Source organism: Micropterus dolomieu, linkage group LG01 (genome assembly GCF_021292245.1).
Source record: "Micropterus dolomieu isolate WLL.071019.BEF.003 ecotype Adirondacks linkage group LG01, ASM2129224v1, whole genome shotgun sequence".
In the NCBI taxonomy this organism is placed as follows: domain Eukaryota; kingdom Metazoa; phylum Chordata; class Actinopteri; order Centrarchiformes; family Centrarchidae; genus Micropterus; species Micropterus dolomieu.
In genome coordinates this window covers 25,631,297-25,652,027 of record NC_060150.1, presented here as the reverse complement: position 1 = coordinate 25,652,027, position 20,731 = coordinate 25,631,297, and the positions used below count along the sequence as shown (strand labels likewise).

Sequence of the window (20,731 nt, the reverse complement as noted above, 5' to 3'; positions counted from 1 at the left end):
GTCCGGATTATCAGTCTCAGTGAAGGGTTTTCATGCCTTTATTACTTCCGAATAAAGTATATAATAGATATATAATAGTTTTGTTGGTAAGCAGTATTTATTTACACAGACGTCATTGTGTAAATTAAGGAGATTAACAATATTAAGAGTGAGCTGTTTTTGCACTTTTCTTACCTCCGCAGGTGTTTGAAGACGACCTGCATTGTGTCATGGTTGGGTTTTGGCAACTTCTTGATTAGGTCTTTGATTGAATTCACTCGCTGCTTGTAGTCTGGGCATTCTGAGGCAGAGAAACCAGCAGTCAGTAAATGCACATGTGTAGAGCACCATCTTGTGGCAAACCTTGGGACATGAATTATACCCTAAATGCATGGTCTCTGAATAATGGTCCTTTGACACAAGTTACTCACTGATGGCGTTCACAAAGTCATTGAAGGATCCGTATGTGAAAAGAGGCTCGGGAAGCTCCCTGAAGAACATCTTGAGAGCTCCAGTGGTGACGTGGATGTCCTCCCACTTACTGTCATTCAGATCCACTTTCTCATCTGATGGAGGGAGAGAGGACAAACAAGACAGGGTGATACAGCAAAATCTCATTTATCAACATATCTGTGTGAAGAGACTGTGTGTGTTCTGTGTGCTGAGAGGTCAGCACATGTCCAATAAATGTCAAATGTATTATTCCATATTAAGGAGGCAGTGTTTTGTACATGTTAGTGGTCAGCTGGCGGACTGGAGCAAAGGGGGGCGACTGTAGTCTTACCGTGATTTACTGCAAAGCGGAGCTTTTGGATCACCGCCAGGTTCCCGCTCACTCTGTATAAGCCGTCAATACTGAGACCTGCAGGAGAAGCAAGAGAGGAGGGGAAGAGGGGCAAAAGCAGTGGGTGTAAACAAAAACACTGCATGCCAAGATGACTTCAAACAAACCACCATCAACAAAGGTAGACTTAAAAAGATGCAGTTTAACACACTGCAAGCATAACAGATGTCGTCTAGCTGACCCTCGACATGCATCAGTCGTCCATATAAACAGTATTGTGATATGCTTTTATAATGGATTGCATTTATGTCTGATGAAAAACACTTTTTGATGTGAACTGATGTAAATCTAGCTGAAATTGGATTCACGTGACCTATCTGTGGCTAATGTAAGAGAGGTGCACAGGTCTGAACAAATCACTGTTTCCTCAAGCTGACGTGGTTGTACTGAATCATCAGTGTCACTGAAGAAATGAGTAGTTTTTAGCGTTGACCTTACAATGTGACTACAGGTCGCACTGTCAACTCAGCTTTGTCAGACAGCATGCTATTTACTGGTTCACAAAAAAAGAATGCAGGTGAGCAGTTGCTGCACTTTTAACCTTATAAACAGTGGTCTAGATTTGGTACTGAAACCAGCTACATACAAGGCTGCTTGATTATGACAAAAGAGTGAGTTTGGGCATTTAGAGAGGGGCAAGAACCAACTGCTGTAAAGGAAAGGGATGAATTTGTAATAAAACCAAAGCATCATTGTGAAACAGAATGCAGCACACTTGTTTTATCTCCAATATCGTATTTCCGTAATTGTTGGGAAGCCAAATTCGTCATTAAAAATTAAATTTGATTAACTGCACAGCCCTAGCTACAGACTAAAAATTCTTCCGAACAAAAGACCATGAGAACCATACTGTCACAAAGTCATGAAAGGCGAGGCGATTGCTTGCGGATGTGCATTTTAATGGTGATGTGTCAAAGAAAATGATTAAAATCAACAAAGCGTTTGGTAATTTCCCTCTCTAAGATATAACTGGAGCTATTACCTACAAACAGTAAATAAGGCTGGAGAAATTAAATTGTATTATGTACTGCAACCTTTGTAAAAAGTCAAATTTCCCATCATTCTTTTCAATGAACACTTGTTTTGAATGTTGTGTTCACATTACTCTGCCTGTGTTCATATTGCTGATGATTACTGACGTGGTTTGACATGGAACTATGACACAGGGAGAACTATGACACAGTCAGACAGTTGTAGGCTCATACCTGTGTTCTCCACATGGTCGATGCACATTTTGACAAAGTTGGGCACTGATGTGTTCTCCCGCTGACACAGACTGGTCAGACTGCAGCCAAAAACCTGATCTGTGAATTACCAAACAACACGTTCTTTTTTAACTTTCATCTGTTGGGGAAGGAGACAGAGGATACACTTTCTGATACTACATATCCAAACAGCGGCACATATCCACATGTGGGAAATGATCACAGGTGGAGACAGAGCCTGCACTGTATTCTGTCTGTTACCTTTGATGTAGCCCTTGTCTCGGACAGCCTGATAGGTGGGTCGACGTGTGAGGAACTTTTTGAGCTTCATCCTGGTTTTCTTTTGGTCTGATGAGTCCATACTTACAGAGGTCTTCATCACTGAGGAACACAGGCAGTATATATGTATTTCCTTACGACACTAACTATAAACACATATATAATATATTGTAGGTATGGATTCCACTGGTCTCACCTCTGTTCTTCTTGGAGTCCCGGTGGTCTTTCTCCTTATCCTGTTTCTCAGCTCCTGGAGACTCAGGCATGTCCTCCTCAATGGCCTCATCAGACTCCCAGGCCTGGATAGGAGGAGAAACACATATTTTATGCACAGATTTAAGTCAGCTCTGACACCTTTAACTGTGGTTCGTTTGATCCGGTGTTAACAATTTGATTTAAGCTCTGGTGACATTAAAGTTAGAAAGACACGCACAGAATGGTGGGAATTTCTACTCTGGACTGTAGCTCAGTCATATCCAGCTATTTCTGCTGAGAGTTTTTTCATTGCTTTAATACAAAATGCATTCAATAAACATGTTTCAAATTTCATGAAACCACCACCAAAACTCTGGGTATTTACACTCTATATTGCACAAGTTTACATACTATTGTCAAAACAGTTACATTTGAAATCTAACTAAAAAAAATTTTTTTCATTCATAAACTCCTAATTGGGATGTTGAGCACCTCATTTCGTTCATTGATACCCTCGAAAAAAAGATTTGTACCAGGTGAGGAAAACAATGAGGCAGAATCCAGAAGGGTTTTCTAATTGTACGGGACACTGTGGCATTTTACTGTTCTCTTCCAGTCACACACTGGTTTGCAACCAATCCCTGGATGTTTATGACCACCAGTCACATAATCAGATGTCCCTCTTGGACACAATGCATGCTGGATGCTGCAGAATATTGCCAGGGATGAATCAGACATGCAAAACATGAGAGGACTTAAAGGAGACCTATTATGCTATTCCATATGTTATGACTTATCTACAATGTTACAATGTTGGATATTCATGTTAAACATGGGCAAAGCCTCAAATAATGACTAGAAAAAGACTGTAAGCTTTTGACTCTGATTTGTACTGAACAAATGAAAACGAGGAGTGCAAATAAAAGACGCATCAACTCAAAGATAAAACGTATGACTTCTCAAGATGTTGCTAATGAAAAATGTCTCCTCACATGTGTGTTGATGGTCTCTGTGAGAGCCCGGTACCAATCACTGATGACACTATCGATCTCTGACTGGATCAGGAGCTCCGTCCCTTGACGAGTCTTTAGCTAAGGGAGGAAAAGTCATCATTACTTTTTACCAAAACAACCCCGTTAAAACATCTTAGGTACAGGTTGTTGTACAGTGAAACTTGACAGCAGATCCGCAGATACCTCAATGACATGTTTCTTGCTCGACTTGTCCTTGGAGGCCCACTCCACCGACCCCCCTCGCAGATCAACTGTGAACTCGGGCTTTGATTGGTTGCTGCCGAACTTCTGGAATCAAGGAAACAGTATGAGTCCATGTGTGACACAAAGACCATCCAACGGGGATACATTGTTTTAGATGGATTTTTAATTTTGTTAAAAAACAAGAAGTTACACACGGTAGCTCCGCTTTCATCTTGAGCAGCTGCAGAGCTGCAGTCTCTATTCATTCAACTTACACTGTAAATTTCCAGCTAAACTGAGGCTTTTTGAAGACCCTTTTCTCTCTCTCTCTCTCTCTCGCCTGCTATTCACCGGTCTTGTGTGAGTTTTGCGTGCATGCCGTGCTGCAGACAACTGCATGCACATCACGGTTCCTCGCGGGTCTATTTCAAGTAGCTGGATATTTAACAACGATACAATATTCTTTGTGTGGTTCAACAATGGTGATAAATTATCCGAAAGTCCTGCGAGGTGCGGACAACTTGGCACAACACCAGTGAAGGTGGAGCTCCAACTCTTCAGCAAGTGTTCCTCTTCTGCCACTACCAGGACGACCCAGGGTTAGGGTTACAATTTTGGATTTATTCACGCACTTTAAAACATTAAACGTTGAAATTTATATTGTAATAGGCTGTAAATTAACTTATTGTCAGAAAACTGGTAGTTCTATGTAAAATCAGACGGTAAGCACGCCTATATTGCCAAAATGGCATGATCCTTGTTTCGCTGCGAAGCTTCGACTGAGATTGACGGTCAAATCAGGCTCCGCCCATAAAAGCTATTCGGGGTCAGCCCTAATACACACACATCTTTATTATTGTATTCAGTGTTTCTCCTGGGATTTTTTTCAGGGGTGGTGGTTGACCCTCCTAAATTAACAGTGTAGTGGAGCTGCCATGTTAAGGATACGTGGTCTTGTTATCGACGCGACGCACTAATTTTTGCCTGTCAATAGTCGCCACCTTCTCTGTTCCTCTTCGACATTTTTATTGCTAAAGTTATTCCCTCCTGAAAGAGATACAGTTATGCTACATTCAGATATTGGGCGATGAAACCATGAAGAGGGCCCTATGAAATACATCAAACTTTTTGCCAGATTCCGTGTTTTCTGTTAAAACCTTTCCTCCATAAGCTGCTGAACACATGATATAAGTGAGTCTAACGATGCTACTCTCACGTGGGCAGCGCGCATACTTGTTTACAAAGCTTGACCAAACATATGTTTTTAATTTTTATAATGGATAATCTGACTGCACCACCACAGTCGCGAAATCTACAACGAGCACGGCTGTCGTCTTGCATCTACCGATGTGGTTTCACTTAAGGTTAGCCCTTACTAGCACACAGTCTTCGATATGACAGTGTGTGTCCATCCGCAATGAAACACCGACAGAGAAGAAAAACGCAGCTCCGATAAACAACAGAACAACGTTGCGCAATTAAGGTTCAAATAAATGGAACTTTTGAGGCAACGATAGCCTAATTATATATTTCTGTCATTCCTTCAGGGCGGGCAGGCCACCCCCCCGCCCAAAACAACGGTAGGGGAAACACTGGTATTACAAGAAAAGCAAAAACCTTGTTAGCTGTTGTCATTCATATTATGTGCGTATTAATAAACAGTGATTTTTGTTAGATCCTTTGAAGATTCTTGGACTTAAAATTAAAAGCTATTGAATTACATTTTTTTTTTTTTTTTTTTTATGTAGCTTTTGCCAATATTCTAGTTGAACCCTACAGGTATAATGCATAAGTTTAGTGGTACACAGAATCTTGTACATAACATAAGAGCAATGAGACTGAACCAAAGCAGTAAGGTTTTGGGCTGCAAAACTAAAACAAGCTAAAACACACTAAAGTGCTCCATAGAGCTCAGGGGTACTGCGAAGTCAGGTGATAAATCTCTGTGATTTCATTATCTCAACCCTTTTCACATTAGACAGTCATTTCATCCATTGTTAATGTAAACAAACTGATTAGTGCAGTTAAAGCTTTTTTAGATTAGGAGCAGCTGAATCAGGCTTTACTCAAGACATAATGACCAGTCTACCAGTCAGTTACAGAAAAAGTGAATGAAAGAATGAAAGACATGCAGCACACATGCAGAGAGAAGGGACATACAGCGGCAGCCTGCATAGGCCTACAGTTCACATAGGACACAGCAGGACGGGGCTTGACTGAGCGCTTCCAGTTGCTAAGGAGGGTGAGGAGCAGCTCAGGGATAGAGCCACTGCGGTAGTAAGACTTCAGGGAGGAAAAAGAGGAGGGGGGGAAGAAAAGCAAGAAATAGAGGATGACAAATTTCACAGCACAGGTGGCAATGAAGACAGGTGCAGAAATAAGGAGGAGAGAAATAACACAGATAAATGGAATGCTAAAAAAGGGTTGAACCCTTGGGGCTGATGGGATACATACCCAACTGGTGCTGCCCCCCTGACCCTTTGCAAAGAGCAGGGAGGAACCCTGCAGCACTGTCCACGAGGAGGTCCAGTTCTTCCTGTTTGTCACAATACAACAAAAACATTATGTGTATCGGATTTTAGACAGCTCTCTAAAAAGCTTATCAGGATTTTGAAAAAGTGTTTTAGGGAGACCTGTTAGATTCCTACCTGACTTTCTTTCCATTCTCTGTGATTTTGGTGACATTGAGGACTCCACACTTCTCCGAGGGCTGAGGAGGAATACATAAACGCAGATAAGAACCTGCTAGAACACGTGCATGAAAATATCCACACATCCATATACACACTCTGAGGCTTGAGAAGCAAATGGAATAATGTTGGGGGCTGGAAGTGACTGTGCTGCTTGATGTTGTGTCCAAATATCACCAGCAGAGAGCGCCCTAACACAGCTGCAAAGGGTCAAAATTGCTGCATTTCTGCTGATTGAACTTTTTGGCCATGTTGTTAGATGTGATGCAGTTAGATGTGGGATGAGGCATGCAGCAGATGAGAGAAACCAAATGCAATGCAGACAGAGAGTTTAGAAGATGAGGAGTATGACGTGTTTGACAAGTGTGGTGCGATGCAGTGCAAGCTGGGATACTAACGGTCAAGGGGTGCTTAGGAGATGAGGGGCAGGAGTCAGAGTCTGGAGAGCTCTGCTTGGGCGCTGGAGCACACTCCTACCAACAAGAGGCACAACATGATGAGTTGCTAATCTACCAGCTAACTACAAGACACATGAAGACAGTCAGTCTGAGATTAGTGAGGAGAAGAAAATTGATCATGAACCTGGAGAGGAAGCACAAGATTGTGTTGGATGTTAGTGTAGCTCATCAAAATATACGGGTAAAGGGATGGTAAGTTAGGATTTATGTTAAAGACAACATGCTTTTGATGTTCTGAGGAAAGTGCACTAATACAGAGTGAGAGATCCATTCCAAGATGCTGCTTCCTTCCTGTTTATTCAATCCACAATAAGAACAAATCAGACACCTTTGATTGAGTGAAGGCATGGCTTTCATTATCACATCACCACAGCTATTTAAAAGGCATTCTACACACTGACTGTGAATCAAAACAGATTTGTTGATTAGAGAAGGGACTGGAGAGGGGAGCCTCTGTGTGGTACCGACTGTATCACGGTTAAGAGACAGACGAAATCTCCTCTTGTGTTGGTTGGAAGTGAGCCGCCAGAATTTGAAAGAGAACTGCAATGAAACCACCACAGAGTTAGCCTACAATATGTTTTTACTCTGAAGACTAAGTTTTTTTTTTTGACTAGTGTCTTTGAGACCAGTTAGTGTCAGTTTTTTGCTTTTCTAATGCACTACATACAAATTAAATTAAAAAGAAGAAATTAAAGAAATACATTAATAAATAAAATACGAAGATAAAGTTTGTAAGGTGATATGCTTTTGAATACGGAAGCCCTAAGCGGTCATATATTCACGCATTTTATTTGCTCCATTTTTCCATGATAACGTAATAATCTTCTAGAGATCTCAAGATAATGAAAATGTGTTTCACGAGATAATGACATTATTAATGAGAGATCTTGAGAAAAATAATACGATGGTCACGGTATCAAAAGTCATTTAAGACTGGTTGTCAGTGTGCCCGGTTAGCTCTGGACTTTCAATGTAAGGTTGTGTATTCAATCCCCACATTGGGTGAATGTCTTTTTTTATCCTCTTCAACAAAGTAATTGTGAAGAGACCGTTTCACATGCTCACAATAACTGGTCCACATCCATCAACTTATGATGCTTATTTTCATTTCCCCAGAATCCCTAGGCAGAGAAAATTCCTGCTCTTCTCGTTCAGGGGAATCCAATCTCACATTCCCTGATGTCTATTTCAGAGGTGTGTCATGCAAGCCACAGACTTTTTTAAAATGTCCTTTCGAGCTTTTCAAAGGTGCTTGACACACCTCTGAAATAGCCTTCAGGAAATGTGAGAGATTGATGGATGTCGACCAATCGCCGGGATCTCAAATTAATTATCATGTCATTATCTCAGGAAAACAACATTATCTTATCTTAAAATGATCCTGTTATCATGAGATAACAACATAGAGTAGATAAAATGTATGAATATGTGGCCGCTTAGGGCTTCCGTACTTAAAGGATTATTCTTTTATGGGAGGTCAGGTAACTGGCGGTTAACAGAGCATGAGTTAAAGTGTACACTGGTAGAAAAACATTAAATTTGGGTAAAATAAATCATAAAAACTAAGTCTGAAACTATACATTAAAGGGGCACTCCAGACGTTTTACAAGTCAGTTTGTGATAACAGTTGCATAATGTCTTTTGATGTGTTATCTTTGATGTCCATTAGACATGTATGAAAATGTCAACTATTTCATATTTAAAATATATTTTACATTTACAATGTGTTGTTTTTCCTCCTCGACTCCTGCCTTGCTCCATAACACATAGAAGGTCTAGCAATAACATGTGAGTGCTTGCATTATGGAACATGTATAAAGCAGTGTTTCTGGAGCTTGGCTTATACTAGGGACCAGGCAGGATATCTCAGCCTTTGTTGCTTCAATTTTGACCATTGTTTTTTCATTTGACTCTTGCAAGTCTCCCAACTTTGGACTTTTGGAGTGCAATACTTAATACTACTAAGATATTATGTCTGCTGTGATGGATGTGAAAGTTACCCTACAATCTGAGTCTGTTAGAAACTAGCTGGAATTAATGCAAAACAGAAACTTAAAGTGGGTTTTCACTGTCTGACAAACAACATTCACAACAACATTTAAAACATAGGTAGTAAACCTGCTTTTGTCAGTATTCCCAATTAAAAGAGACAAATTAAGCCACCATAAGCCTTCTTCCCCTGTTGATCTAAAAGCGTCATTAGTACTCTGGGATTAAACTCACTGCCAATGAGACAGGTAATGGAAAGGCCAGACGCCACATGCCCGTTTCCACACCAATCGGACCTAACAGTCTGTGTAACCACATTAGTTCTTGGATTTTTAATCATGCTGTCTTTATCGTGTCTTACTTTGTCGTTGAGGTCTAAGACGTAGGTGCTGTGTCGCCACTTGGTGAGGACGATGGGATCCTGCTGCTTCCTCTCCAGACTACGACTCTTTGGAATCTCGCTGGACTGAGGGGAGATATTGTACTGCAGAGACAGAGACAAGAACTAAAGTTTAGATGTCAAAGAGTTATTCTAGCACACCTCAGCATCCTTCCTCTCCTCACCCCTACCTCTCCTTTTATTCTCCACAGCACCATTGGACAGAAGGACTTCTCTTAAAGCCCAAGCATTGTCTTCAAAAGTCCACTGATTATATCCATGTCCGCACTACTGTCCATTCACCCTGAGAATGGAGTGCTCTATTCTGATCAGCTCTCCAGATTAGCAGGTAAGGAGCCAGTAATAGTTCGTCGTCCAGAGATCAACACAGACTTGGCTCCTGTTTGAGCTCCTCAGACACTCACCCACTTACATAAACAGTACCAGTCAGTCTATACACCAGGGGGAGGAGGAGTCGTATAAAAGTGTGTTACTGGGTAGTAGTGTTATGTGATGTTATATGAGAAGATTTTCATTTTCAAGAGAAGGGGATTACTTTAAATATGGTATGACTAGAAGGCAAAAACACACAGACATTTAGTGTTCATAGGATAATCTTACCTTGGGCAGTTCCCATTCTGACCTGGACCCATCAGCGCTGTAGTAGTAGGGTCGGCCCTGTTCATCCACATGTTTTATCCACTGCAAACATAAACACATAGTCAGCATCCAAGAAAAGGGGAAACAAGCACATTTGATTGGGGTGAATCGAAAATGACATGCAGAAGTTAAATAAAAACTGTCCCCCAAGACACATCTGGAAGTTGGAATGGTTAATCACTAGACTGCACCTTCTCCTGTGTGTATTCAGAGACGTAGAGTGTGTGTCCATGTTCATCCAGCTCCTCAGACCAGCCCCTCGGGGGTGATCCATACTGGCTGTCAGACTGGCTTGAGTGGGTGCTGTTACAGGTTTCCTCAGAGTACAGCGGCTAGGTAGGACAGACAAATAAAGTTGTTTATGTGGTTCATTAAAGACAGGTTTATTAGAGTATTTCCATTTTATGTCCCTATATACTATACATAGACACACAAATACTTTACTCCAATACATTTAGTAACTACTAGAGCCAGCAGCAGGTTAGCTTAGCTAACTTAGCAGTAACGTTACAGACTACAAACAGTTAGCCTGGTTGTGTCAAATTCTTTCTGTGCTAATTAAACTAACAAGATACAGAATAACGTATTAATAAGTGAGTTTTAGAGGTCCCGGTAGGCACATTATCGTACCTTTGGACACAGCCAGGCTAGCTGTTTCTTCCTGTTTCCAGTTTTGCTAAGCTTAGCTAACTAGTTGCTGGCTTTAGCTTTATATTTACTGTAGAGACAAGAGATCTGTATCAATCTCATCTAACTGTCTTCAACGGCTCTCATCCAAGATGGCGCTGAGTATAGCTGCCTCAGTGTTAGATGCGCTTTGTTTTGTTTTGTTTGTGTGTGTTAATTCAGTTTTCAGCTGTGATTCCCGGAGCTTTTTCACCAGGGAGGAGCTCATGAACATCAGGGGAACAACTCCAACCCATTTAATTCCCACTTTTCTCACATCATCAGTGGAATTATTGGACATTTTGGTGAAGGGTTCTTTCGCTGTCGTTTGCGCTGTGAAGCGCCGCAGGAGAGGAAAAAGAGCGTCGGCGGGGACTCCGCACACCACTACTGGCAATATTTCTCTCCAACGTGCGCTCACTGTGCAACAAACTCGACAGACTTCAGCTTCTGGTGGGGAAAAACAGAGACTTTTATTCATCTTCTGTTCTGTGCTTCACAGAGAAGCGGCTGTCTGAACTGATACCACGCTCCACGCTGCAGCTGGCTGGCTTCCAACTGTACAGAGCGGACCGCGACACACAGAACTCTCTGGGCAAAACAAAAGGTGGAGGTGTCTGTTTTTATATTAACAATGGCTGGTGTAGCGACATTACAGTGATTCAGCAGCACTGTTCTCCTAGTCTGGAATTTCTTATCATTAACTGTAAACCGTTTTACTTCCCCCGTGAGTTTGCTTCATTCACTCTGGGCGGTGTTTACATCTCGCCGCACGCCAACGTTCAGGACGCACAGAGCATGCTGGCCGACCAGATACTGTGTGTGGAGTTTATTAAGTGTCCATCCAGAGAGGGTAACACTTTGGATCACTGCTACACCACAGTTAGCAGTGCCTATCACGCCGTCACACACGCTCCACTGGGACACTCTGATCACGTGACGGTCCATCTGATTCCTGCTTACAGACAAAAACTAAAGCTCTGTAAACCTGTAGTGAGGACATCAAAGAAGTGGACCAGTGAAGCTGTTGAGGACCTCCAGGCATGTTTGGACTGCACTGACTGGGATGTTTTCAACAATGCTACCAACAATCTGGATGAGTTTACAGAGGCTGTGACGTCCTACATCAGCTTCTGTGAGGACAGCTGTATACCAACACGGACCAGGGTGAGTTATAATAATGACAAACCCTGGTTCACAGCTAAACTCAGACAGCTAAGGTTGGCAAAGGAGGAGGCTTTAGGAGTGGTGACAGGGCCGGGTGCAGGGCGTTAAAGTACAGGTTTAGCAAGGAGATGCGAGAAGCTAAACGACTACTCAGAGAGACTTAAGAATCAGTTCTCTGCAAACGACGCCACTTCTGTCTGGAGGGGGGTCAGACAGATCACTCCATAAACGATTCTCGCATGGCAAATGAGTTGAACCAGTTCTACTGCCGCTTTGAGAGTCAATCGGACACCATCCCCCGTGACTCCTCCGCTCAGCTTCAGCCTCAGTCCACCACTTCTTCGCCGCCCTCCTCAGAGCTGGCCAGCTCCACGCCCTCCCCTCCTCTCTCCATCACAGAGAGGGAAGTCAATGGTCTTTTCAAGAGGCAGAAACCCCGCAAAGCAGCTCTGTCTCCCCATCCACCCTGAAGCACTGTGCTGATCAGCTGTCTCCAGATATTTTTAACACCTCGCTGGAGACATGCCATGTGCCAGCCTGATTCAAAGCCTCCACTATTATCCCTGTCCCCAAGAAACCAAGGACCACTGGACTAAACGACTACAGACCCGTCGCCCTGACCTCTGTGGTTATGAAGTCCTTTGAACGCCTTGTGTTGTCCCACCTAAAATCCATTACAGACACCACTCCTGGACCCCCTGCAGTTCGCCTACAGAGCCAACAGGTCTGTAGATGATGCAGTAAACATGGCCCTTCACTACATCCTCCAGCCCCTGGACTCCCCAGGAACCTACGCCAGGATCCTGTTTGTGGATTTCAGCTCTGCTTTTAACACCATCATCCCGGCCCTACTGCTGAACATGCTGAACAGCTGAACATGCCTGACTCCACCTGCAGGTGGATCACAGACTTCCTGACGGACAGGAAACAGCATGTGAAGCTGGGAAAACATGTCTCTGATTCCAGGGCCAGAACAGTCTGGAGCTCAACGCTCAGAAGACAGTGGAGATGGATTTTAGAAAGGGCCCAGCCCCACCCTCCCCAGTCACCACTGTGGACTCCTTCCGTATCCTGGGCACCATCATCTCCCAGGACCTCAAGTGGGAGCTGAACATCACCTCCATCATCAAAAAGGCCCAGCAGAGGATGTACTTCCTGCGGCAGCTGAAGTAGTTCAGCCTGCCAGAGAATGATGGTGCACTTCTACATCGCCATCAGTGAGTCCATCCTCACCTCCTCCATCACCATCTGGTACGCTGCTGCCACTGCCAGGGACAAGGGCAGGCTGCAGCGCATCATTTGCTCTGCAGAGAAGGTGAATGGCTGCAATCTTCCTTCTCTTCTGGACCTGTACTCCTCGAGGACTCTGAGGCGTGCAGGAAAGATTGCAGCTGACTCTTCCCACCCTGGACACAAACTGTTTCAGACTCTCCCCTCTGGCAGGAGGCTGCGATCCATCAGGACCAAAACCTCCCGCCAAAAAAACAGTTTCTTCCCATCTGCAGCCTCACTAACAAGGCCTGGGTCCCCCACTGACACTGCAAATGATACAAATGTCTCTGCACATGTAAATACGGTTTCATCTTGTGTCGTGCACAGACCTGGCACGTTGCACCTATTTGTTGTTGATTTTTGTTGTTGTATATTTTTATGTTGTTGGTTTATATATTTATATGTACACAATATTCTCTTCCGTTGCGTTACTTCTGCACGGCACAGACCCAGAATAATGCACATGTATATATCTGCAACGTTGTTCTTCTATTCCATATTTATATATTTCTACTAGAGGTGCTCCGATCAGGATTTTTTGGGCCGATCACCAATTGCTGAAAGCAGTATCGGCCGATACCGATCACTGGGTCTATTTGGAGCCTTTTATTTATCATGTAGCATTCAGTATACTGTATATCAGCATCTTTATAAATTTGCTACAACCATAAAAACTGCAACAAAAAAGGCTGTTGCCAAAATATTTAGGAGATAAAGGGGCACAGGCATCATGAGTCGATGATAAACTCTGAAGTAGCTGCTTTTTGTTCTGGAAAGCTCAGGCAGGTTCTGTGGGCTTTAAGAGAGAGAGAGGAGCAGAGAGAGGGAGAAGGGCTACAGAGAGGAGTCAAAACTGCCTTCAGTGAGATTTGAAAATAAGGAACATTTAAATAAATAAAAATAGGCTACAATGTAAATTCCATATTATACAGTCAATTGTTATTACATAGGCTACTATATTCATTATAATTTTCTATGGTTTGTAGGCTTTAGGCCTTATATCATTTCAGTGGATTGTTTTCATTTTTTATCCTTGTGCAGGAAGCACAGTCTACATATCTTACATGCTGCCACCGACTTTACCAGAGGGAGAGTAGCAAACAAGGTTTTTATTTGATTTCATAAAGGTTAAAAATACGGGAGATTTACAGTGAAACATTTAACGGGTGGATACCGGGTGAGAACGGAAAAATACAGGAGAATCTCCGGGAAAACGGGAGGGTTGACATGAGAGGAGTAGAGAGAGGAGTGGGGTAATGTGAGGCTACGTCCACACTGCTACGTTTTTAAAACAGTTTTATAACGAAAACGATCTTCTCCGTCCACAGCAGCGTTTCAGCTGCGTATCATAGTTGATCTCTGTTTATATTAAAACGACTGAAAACACACATCTAGTGGCCGTTCAGGTAGCTACACTGCGCATGCGCGTGCCAGTGTAAACATGAAGCACATGGTCTACTTTGCTGTAGCAGACGATTTAGCGAAAGAAGAAATTAATACAGACCAAGAACCGCACCAGACTTGTATCTTTTTTTTGCACTGACCGACAATGAAGTGGAACTGTTACTGAAAGTAACACGCGAGTACGAGAGACGGTGGCGGAAAACAGACTGGGAGTTGTCGCAAAGTAAATACAGCGACATGCACAGTAGGCTAGGCTAACTGTTAAGTGTTATTTACAAAGTACTTATATTTCAATAAAAATACCAAAACTAAAACTCTGTAAAGCATCGTGTTTTTCCTTTGCATGACTGATAAGACCGACTCACAAAGCCAAATGTGAGTGTGTGTTATCGTTTTATAAAGTCCTCTGTTTTGTCCACCGGGTCAGCAGCGTTTTCAAACAAACATCTTCTGATTCACCGTTTTAATCTGGACGGGAGGCGGAAACGTAGCAAAAGGTCTCCGTTTTTGTAACGAAAACAGAGAGAGAGAGATGCAGTCAGCTGATTGAGTGGCGCCGCTCTTTGCATCAGGAAACTGACACTGAAGGATCAGTCTCCCTCTCTGCCTGATGCGCTGTGTCTATTAAACACCGGTTGCGGGTGGCGTGAGTGAGATGAGCACAGCTGCGACAGTTTCACATGATCGCTCCTACGTGCTGCTGCACTTGTCTGAATTCTGCTCAGCTCTAATTGTAAATGATAATGTGGGCGAGTTAATCCCTTCTTGTCTGAGAAGGACTTTGGTGCTAGCTAGCTTTTAAAACCGCTCACACCGCTCGGCTTTTCTTATCGGCCTTTTTCAGCAACCACCGATCAAACTAGTTAAAGCCATTATCGGCTGATTATGATCGGTGACTGATCGATTGGAGCACCCTTAACTTCTACATTTATTTATGTCCACTGTTTGTTTGTCTACGTGTAGCACCTTATCACCACAGCAAATTTCTCATTTCATCAAATTCCTTTTTTCTCCAGAGGGTTGCCTATTATTTGCCCCATGAACTGATTTAGGGCATTTACTAAACCCTGAAATAATGTAAACAGTAAATTTGTGGTGATGGAGTATTTATAGTATATATGTAGTTTAGAGAATATAATAGATCCAAGGTGAAACTGTCAGATGGGCGAGACTGAGAAAAAAGACCGCAATTACAAATACATCTGTAACTTAAGCACCACGGACAGCGTCATTTATCAACAGCACAGTTAAGCCTGCTTTATACTTCTGCGTACGGATCACATTCTGATGGTGAAATTAGTCATTTTGCGGGGGTTGTGACACTAAAATAAATTGATCCACTGTGTTACCGCTGCTGGATTGGCCGCTAGTAAAATTTACTTCAAAGCACTGAGCACTTCCTGTGGGCTTGGAGGAAATGTGATGCTACCAAGCCGACCAGTCACAGTTCTTGTGGTCCACATTGCCACAACGTGTAGTTACACTTTTGGGAAGGTGCACATCAGGCTACGCCATAGATTCGATGCAGAAGTATAAATCAGGCTTTAGGCTGCTATTATTTCAGAACTATGGTCAGGGCACCTTGAAAAATCAGCGTTCAGAAAGACTACTTTAATGGTCAGTCCCAAATTGTATTTTATAATGTGGATAACTTTTTCCCCCAGATGAACATAGTGGCAACATTATACCTTGTCTGGTGCCTGTTACAGCAACAAATAGGGTTAGTCTACAATATTAGCAGCGATTTGCATGGACAGGGTGCCCTGGAATGGAGTCACATTCCCGGGCCTGAATTATTGTGCCAGTCCGCCCCTGGCTGAAGGAATTTACATGCTGAGGTTTAGCAAAAACACCATGAACTGTATATCCTGCACTAGATGTGGTCCACAACATGCAGGGAAAAACAAGTTTTCTGAGGCAACTGGCACAACAGCAGCTTAAAACAGAAAATATGCCGAGACAGATACACAAATGAAACGACATTGCCGCAACCTGAATTTCCCCTCAGGCGCCACCGGGCCAGTGGGTTTAAAACTTACTGGCCTGATGACAATTTTTTTACTGGCCCTCCTTCCAAAAGTTATTTATCAGTGTTACAACAAAACCAAAGACTTAAAAGTTATGTTATACTGTTAACATGTTTACTCGTTTATTAAATACATCCTGGATATAAAAAAACTAAACTAAAATATCACAATTATAACAAATAAAAAGGTTAACAAAACAATTTACTTTTAAAACAAAACATACTAACAGATTCAAACATGACATGCTCTCTCTTGCAGAAAGCCATTTAATAAAAAAAACTTTACACAGAGCAGCGAAAAACAAGTTGCCTCTATCCTGATTGACAGGTCGCCATGATAGCAACCTGTCAATCACAAGGTAGTCCTGCCCAAAAGCACATGCTGCATTATCATCTATTTTCCCCTAGATAGGACCATCATTTACTCAATGAACATCATTTTATATTGAAGAATACTTGAAACTAGCGACTGAGACCGTAAACTCATTATGAAAGTGTGTACTGAGGTAATTATTCAGCTGAGAAGTAGCAACATTTTACTATTGTTTACTATTGTCAGATGGAACCTTTTTGCAACAGCGGACTCGCCACCTGCTGGCCGTTAGAGAGAATGCAGTTTAAGTTCCGTCTCCATGGTTTCACTTTTCAGACCCAGAGGTTGCCTTTTGATTGAGATTAGAGAAATAACATTTGACAACCACTCGTCACGTAACTACAACTCTGGATTAGCGGTGCACGCTATGAGCTCCAAAATAACTACAGGAGGTTGAGTTTCTAAAAATAATAATGTTTTTGCACTGACACAATTGGGCCAGTGAGTTGCTATTTCAACTGTCCCGGCGTTACTTTTTACTGGCCCCGGGCCATCGGGCCACCGTTACTGTCGAGCCCTGCCCCTGCAGGGAATAAATTTATATATCTTATCTGAGTTGATTAAATAACCCCTGAAATTTTTTTTTAACTTTAGCTGGTCAAGCAAAAATATTTGCTGAATATCTTTGCTTTGCAAATCTTTGTTGATTCCCTCATCAATTTAGCACTGATTATATTCCAATAATGTTGTATATAATTTCCCATCCCCGCGACCCGATCCCGGATAAGCGGATGAAGATGGATGGATGGATGGATAATTTCCCATCCTTACTCTCTATAACATAATACTGCAATAAACCAAACAACCACCTGGGGTCAGTGTTAGATAATTAGCCAAGATTACAACCAGACAAGTTCAGTCATTTAAGGTCCGCCACACCTTCACCGTCTGTTCATTTAAGACTGATCACACACAGTCCATTTACACATTGTTTGTCCCCCAAAACCGTGGCTTCAGCTAAGACGTTTCCTCTCATACAAACTAAAAACCTAAAACCTGTGTTTAAGCATGTAATCAGATCTATAGAAATCACATATTGTCATGAATTTATTTCATTTTTTTTTTTACAGTGTGTGTATAAGCGATGGAAGACAGGAAGGAAATGAAAGAAATTGCTTAAACTGGCTAAAGCATCCCTCACCTCACTCTCTGCTGTGCCCTGGCTGTCTCCTCGGATACTGCTGGTGCTGCCACTGGTGTCCCTGGTGCGCGGCGGCTTCCAGGTCCGCTCTCCGGTGGCACGGTTATAGTAGAAATGCCTGCCGCTCAGGTCTTTGTGGGTCTCCCAGTCCCCCAGGATGTGGAGAGGGGAGCTGGAGGGGACCGGTGGCAGGCTGGACTGGGAGATCTTCAGCTCCTGGAGGTTGGTGTAGACCGGCGAGTCGGACCGGCCCTGACCTGTGGGTGATGTTGTCTGGTGGAGGAAAAGAGAGGTCAGACCATGTACAATTCTATACAACTCTTCAGGATTTTATTTAAGATCTGGCATTCTACTTTTTCCTGTTTTTCACCTGATATTCCATATCTTCTTCACAGACTCTGTGAGTGTCTGGATTTTCCTAGAAACTCGAGTAACTCAATGACTAAAAAGCATTGATGCAAATTCTTGGCATCGATGCTTAGTTGAATCCATATACCTATATACAGCGTACTGTTTCGCCTGGACGAGTACTGTCGCACAATGTGCTTTTGCTGTGGAGTGAAGACGACGTAATTTGATGGCACGGATTGTAAAATGGAGGAAGAGAAAAAATAGCAAGGGACGAAGAAGAGACAGGTCAGAGAAAAAGACAAAGTATGGGATCATTTCAAGCTAAAAGAAAACAACATCAAGGTAACATTAGCATTTAACATAAATCGTGATATTAGTTGAGATGAGGGCCAGCAAAGGTAAGGCTAAATTCTTAATTTGATGTTATTATTCTCTGATTGGATAGTCTGTGAGTTTGGGTTGTTGCACAGCTGATCTCGGTACCAGGGACGCCAAGCAATTGAAATTGAATTGATGGAATAATCTGTAGAATACAGATGACTAAAATAATCATTGGCTGCAGCCCCAGCAGGAATGTTGGTCGTGTCCAGTATAAAAACTAGCAGTTATCACATCTTGGACTATGGAACATAATAATCCATGCAAAATTGGGCTAACAAACAAATCCATTTATTTACATTTTTTCTAAATTCTGTTTTGTTTTTAAATTATTTAAATGTTTTTTATGTCATGCTATGCTGTGTATATAACCTCAAAAGTTGAAAATGAACAATACAAAACATATTTTAGGAACAAATAGAGGAAAAACACTCAGTGCTATTGATAACTGTAGTTACATGTATGCAGAAACCCAGCAGCATATTGTTATCCTTATCTAACTTCACGTTGAATCATCTCAGTTTTAACATATTAACATCCAACATGTAACAGATTACATAGTTGTAGTTAAAACTGATTTCTTTACGGTATGCAAGTACAATACTTATTCTTATTTTGTGTAAAGGCTGCAAAACAGTCAAAAGTTGCATTTAATGCTGTAATATGCACATTTGCATTGTTATTAATGTCCATATATTTGTTAAATGTCTGTTTTCTTATAATATAATTTATCACATCTTTGAAACATTAGAATAGACATTCTAGCTGGTTACAGAAATCAAACTTAATGCAATCTCACTCCACTGTGGCCAGTCGGTTTTTGGTGTATAAAAACTACATTTTACTCAAAATTTTAATTTATAAACCATAAACCTGTTAATAATAATTTACTGTACATATTACTTTTTTTTTTTTTTTTTATCTTGACGGACCTCCTTCAATAAATGTTTTTCACAGATATGCATGAGGCATTTAGCACATAGCCATCACAGTCGGCCATCTTGGATTGATGAGGTCATCAAGCAATAAATATTTGGAAAACGAGAGTAACCACTGTTACAGCATTGCTATCAATTAACCGACACTTTCCTCAAATTACTTTGAGAACATAACCATAATATAGTAACCCAAAATGGAGTTAAAATAACTGTCCACAAATGCGGACACCATGCATGAAAGAGTTAACAACCTGAGCTGTTGAAAGTTCAAATCACAAACATGCACACTTAGCTGTAAAAAGACAGACCTGCTGTAAATAAGCCTGTGAATAAATAAATCTTTTTAAGAGCATGAAGGTGAGGCAGTGAGTTATGAGTCTCTCTGACAGTCTGCACGGCAGGATGCAAGGCTGCTGATCAAATCAGATGCCGCCTGTGGCTTGCAGAAAACGTTAAAACCATATCTGTCTGATTCTAATCAGTTCCTTAAGCCAGATGAACTCAGTACAGTTACTTAAACATTTATCTGTCTTCTAAGAAACCAGATATAAGAACATGAAGACTACTGGTATTAGCATGCAGACTTTACTTACATAGCACAAGTAGAAGATACAAAATGATTTACAGGGAGAAATAAAGAAAAAAACAAAAAAATATATATATTTATTTTCTCTTTATTTCAGGATGGGAGACAACCCATCATCCACTCTGAACTCCTGAACACTGGCACACCACAGGGTTGTGTTCTCTGCTTGCCCATCCATCCTACCAAAACCACTGTCAAATTTGCTGACGACAACACCATAACAGGACTAATAACGGACAATAATGAGACAGCCTACAGGGATGAGGTTCGAGCATCTGACATAATGGTGTTCTTATGAAAACCTGGATTTAAACATCACAAAAACAAAGTAAATTCTTGTGGATTACAGCACATGTAGGCGCACTGAGCACTCTGCCCTATGTCTCTCTCTCTCTCTCTCTCTATATATGTATATATTTTTTTTAAATTTAAAATGGGTAGAATCGTATTTGATTGTACATACATAAATATATATATATATATATATATATATATATATATATATATATATATATATATATACATATACATATACATATATATATACATATA

General features: G+C 41.7%; 1 protein-coding gene across 6 annotated transcripts in view; it reads right to left on the bottom strand.

The window, feature by feature from the left end:
- The window catches only part of arhgap12b (Rho GTPase activating protein 12b), an 82,717-nt gene that overhangs the window by 2,977 nt on the left and 59,009 nt on the right, over nt 1-20,731 (bottom strand). For 3 of the 6 annotated variants that reach the window (XM_046062281.1, XM_046062291.1, XM_046062327.1), the window contains exons 3-18: nt 17,927-18,199; nt 10,069-10,209; nt 9,839-9,919; nt 9,200-9,322; nt 7,315-7,389; nt 6,787-6,861; nt 6,347-6,408; nt 6,153-6,234; nt 3,699-3,803; nt 3,495-3,593; nt 2,504-2,606; nt 2,290-2,409; nt 2,029-2,127; nt 764-841; nt 411-545; nt 175-280 (exon numbers count right to left, since the gene is read on the bottom strand). In XM_046062281.1, coding sequence (XP_045918237.1) covers nt 175-280; nt 411-545; nt 764-841; nt 2,029-2,127; nt 2,290-2,409; nt 2,504-2,606; nt 3,495-3,593; nt 3,699-3,803; nt 6,153-6,234; nt 6,347-6,408; nt 6,787-6,861; nt 7,315-7,389; nt 9,200-9,322; nt 9,839-9,919; nt 10,069-10,209; nt 17,927-18,199 — 1,757 coding nt within the window. The remainder of the gene's footprint in view (nt 1-174; nt 281-410; nt 546-763; nt 842-2,028; nt 2,128-2,289; nt 2,410-2,503; nt 2,607-3,494; nt 3,594-3,698; nt 3,804-6,152; nt 6,235-6,346; nt 6,409-6,786; nt 6,862-7,314; nt 7,390-9,199; nt 9,323-9,838; nt 9,920-10,068; nt 10,210-17,926; nt 18,200-20,731) is intronic. The other 3 variants (XM_046062301.1, XM_046062309.1, XM_046062318.1) reach the window with 3 other exon arrangements.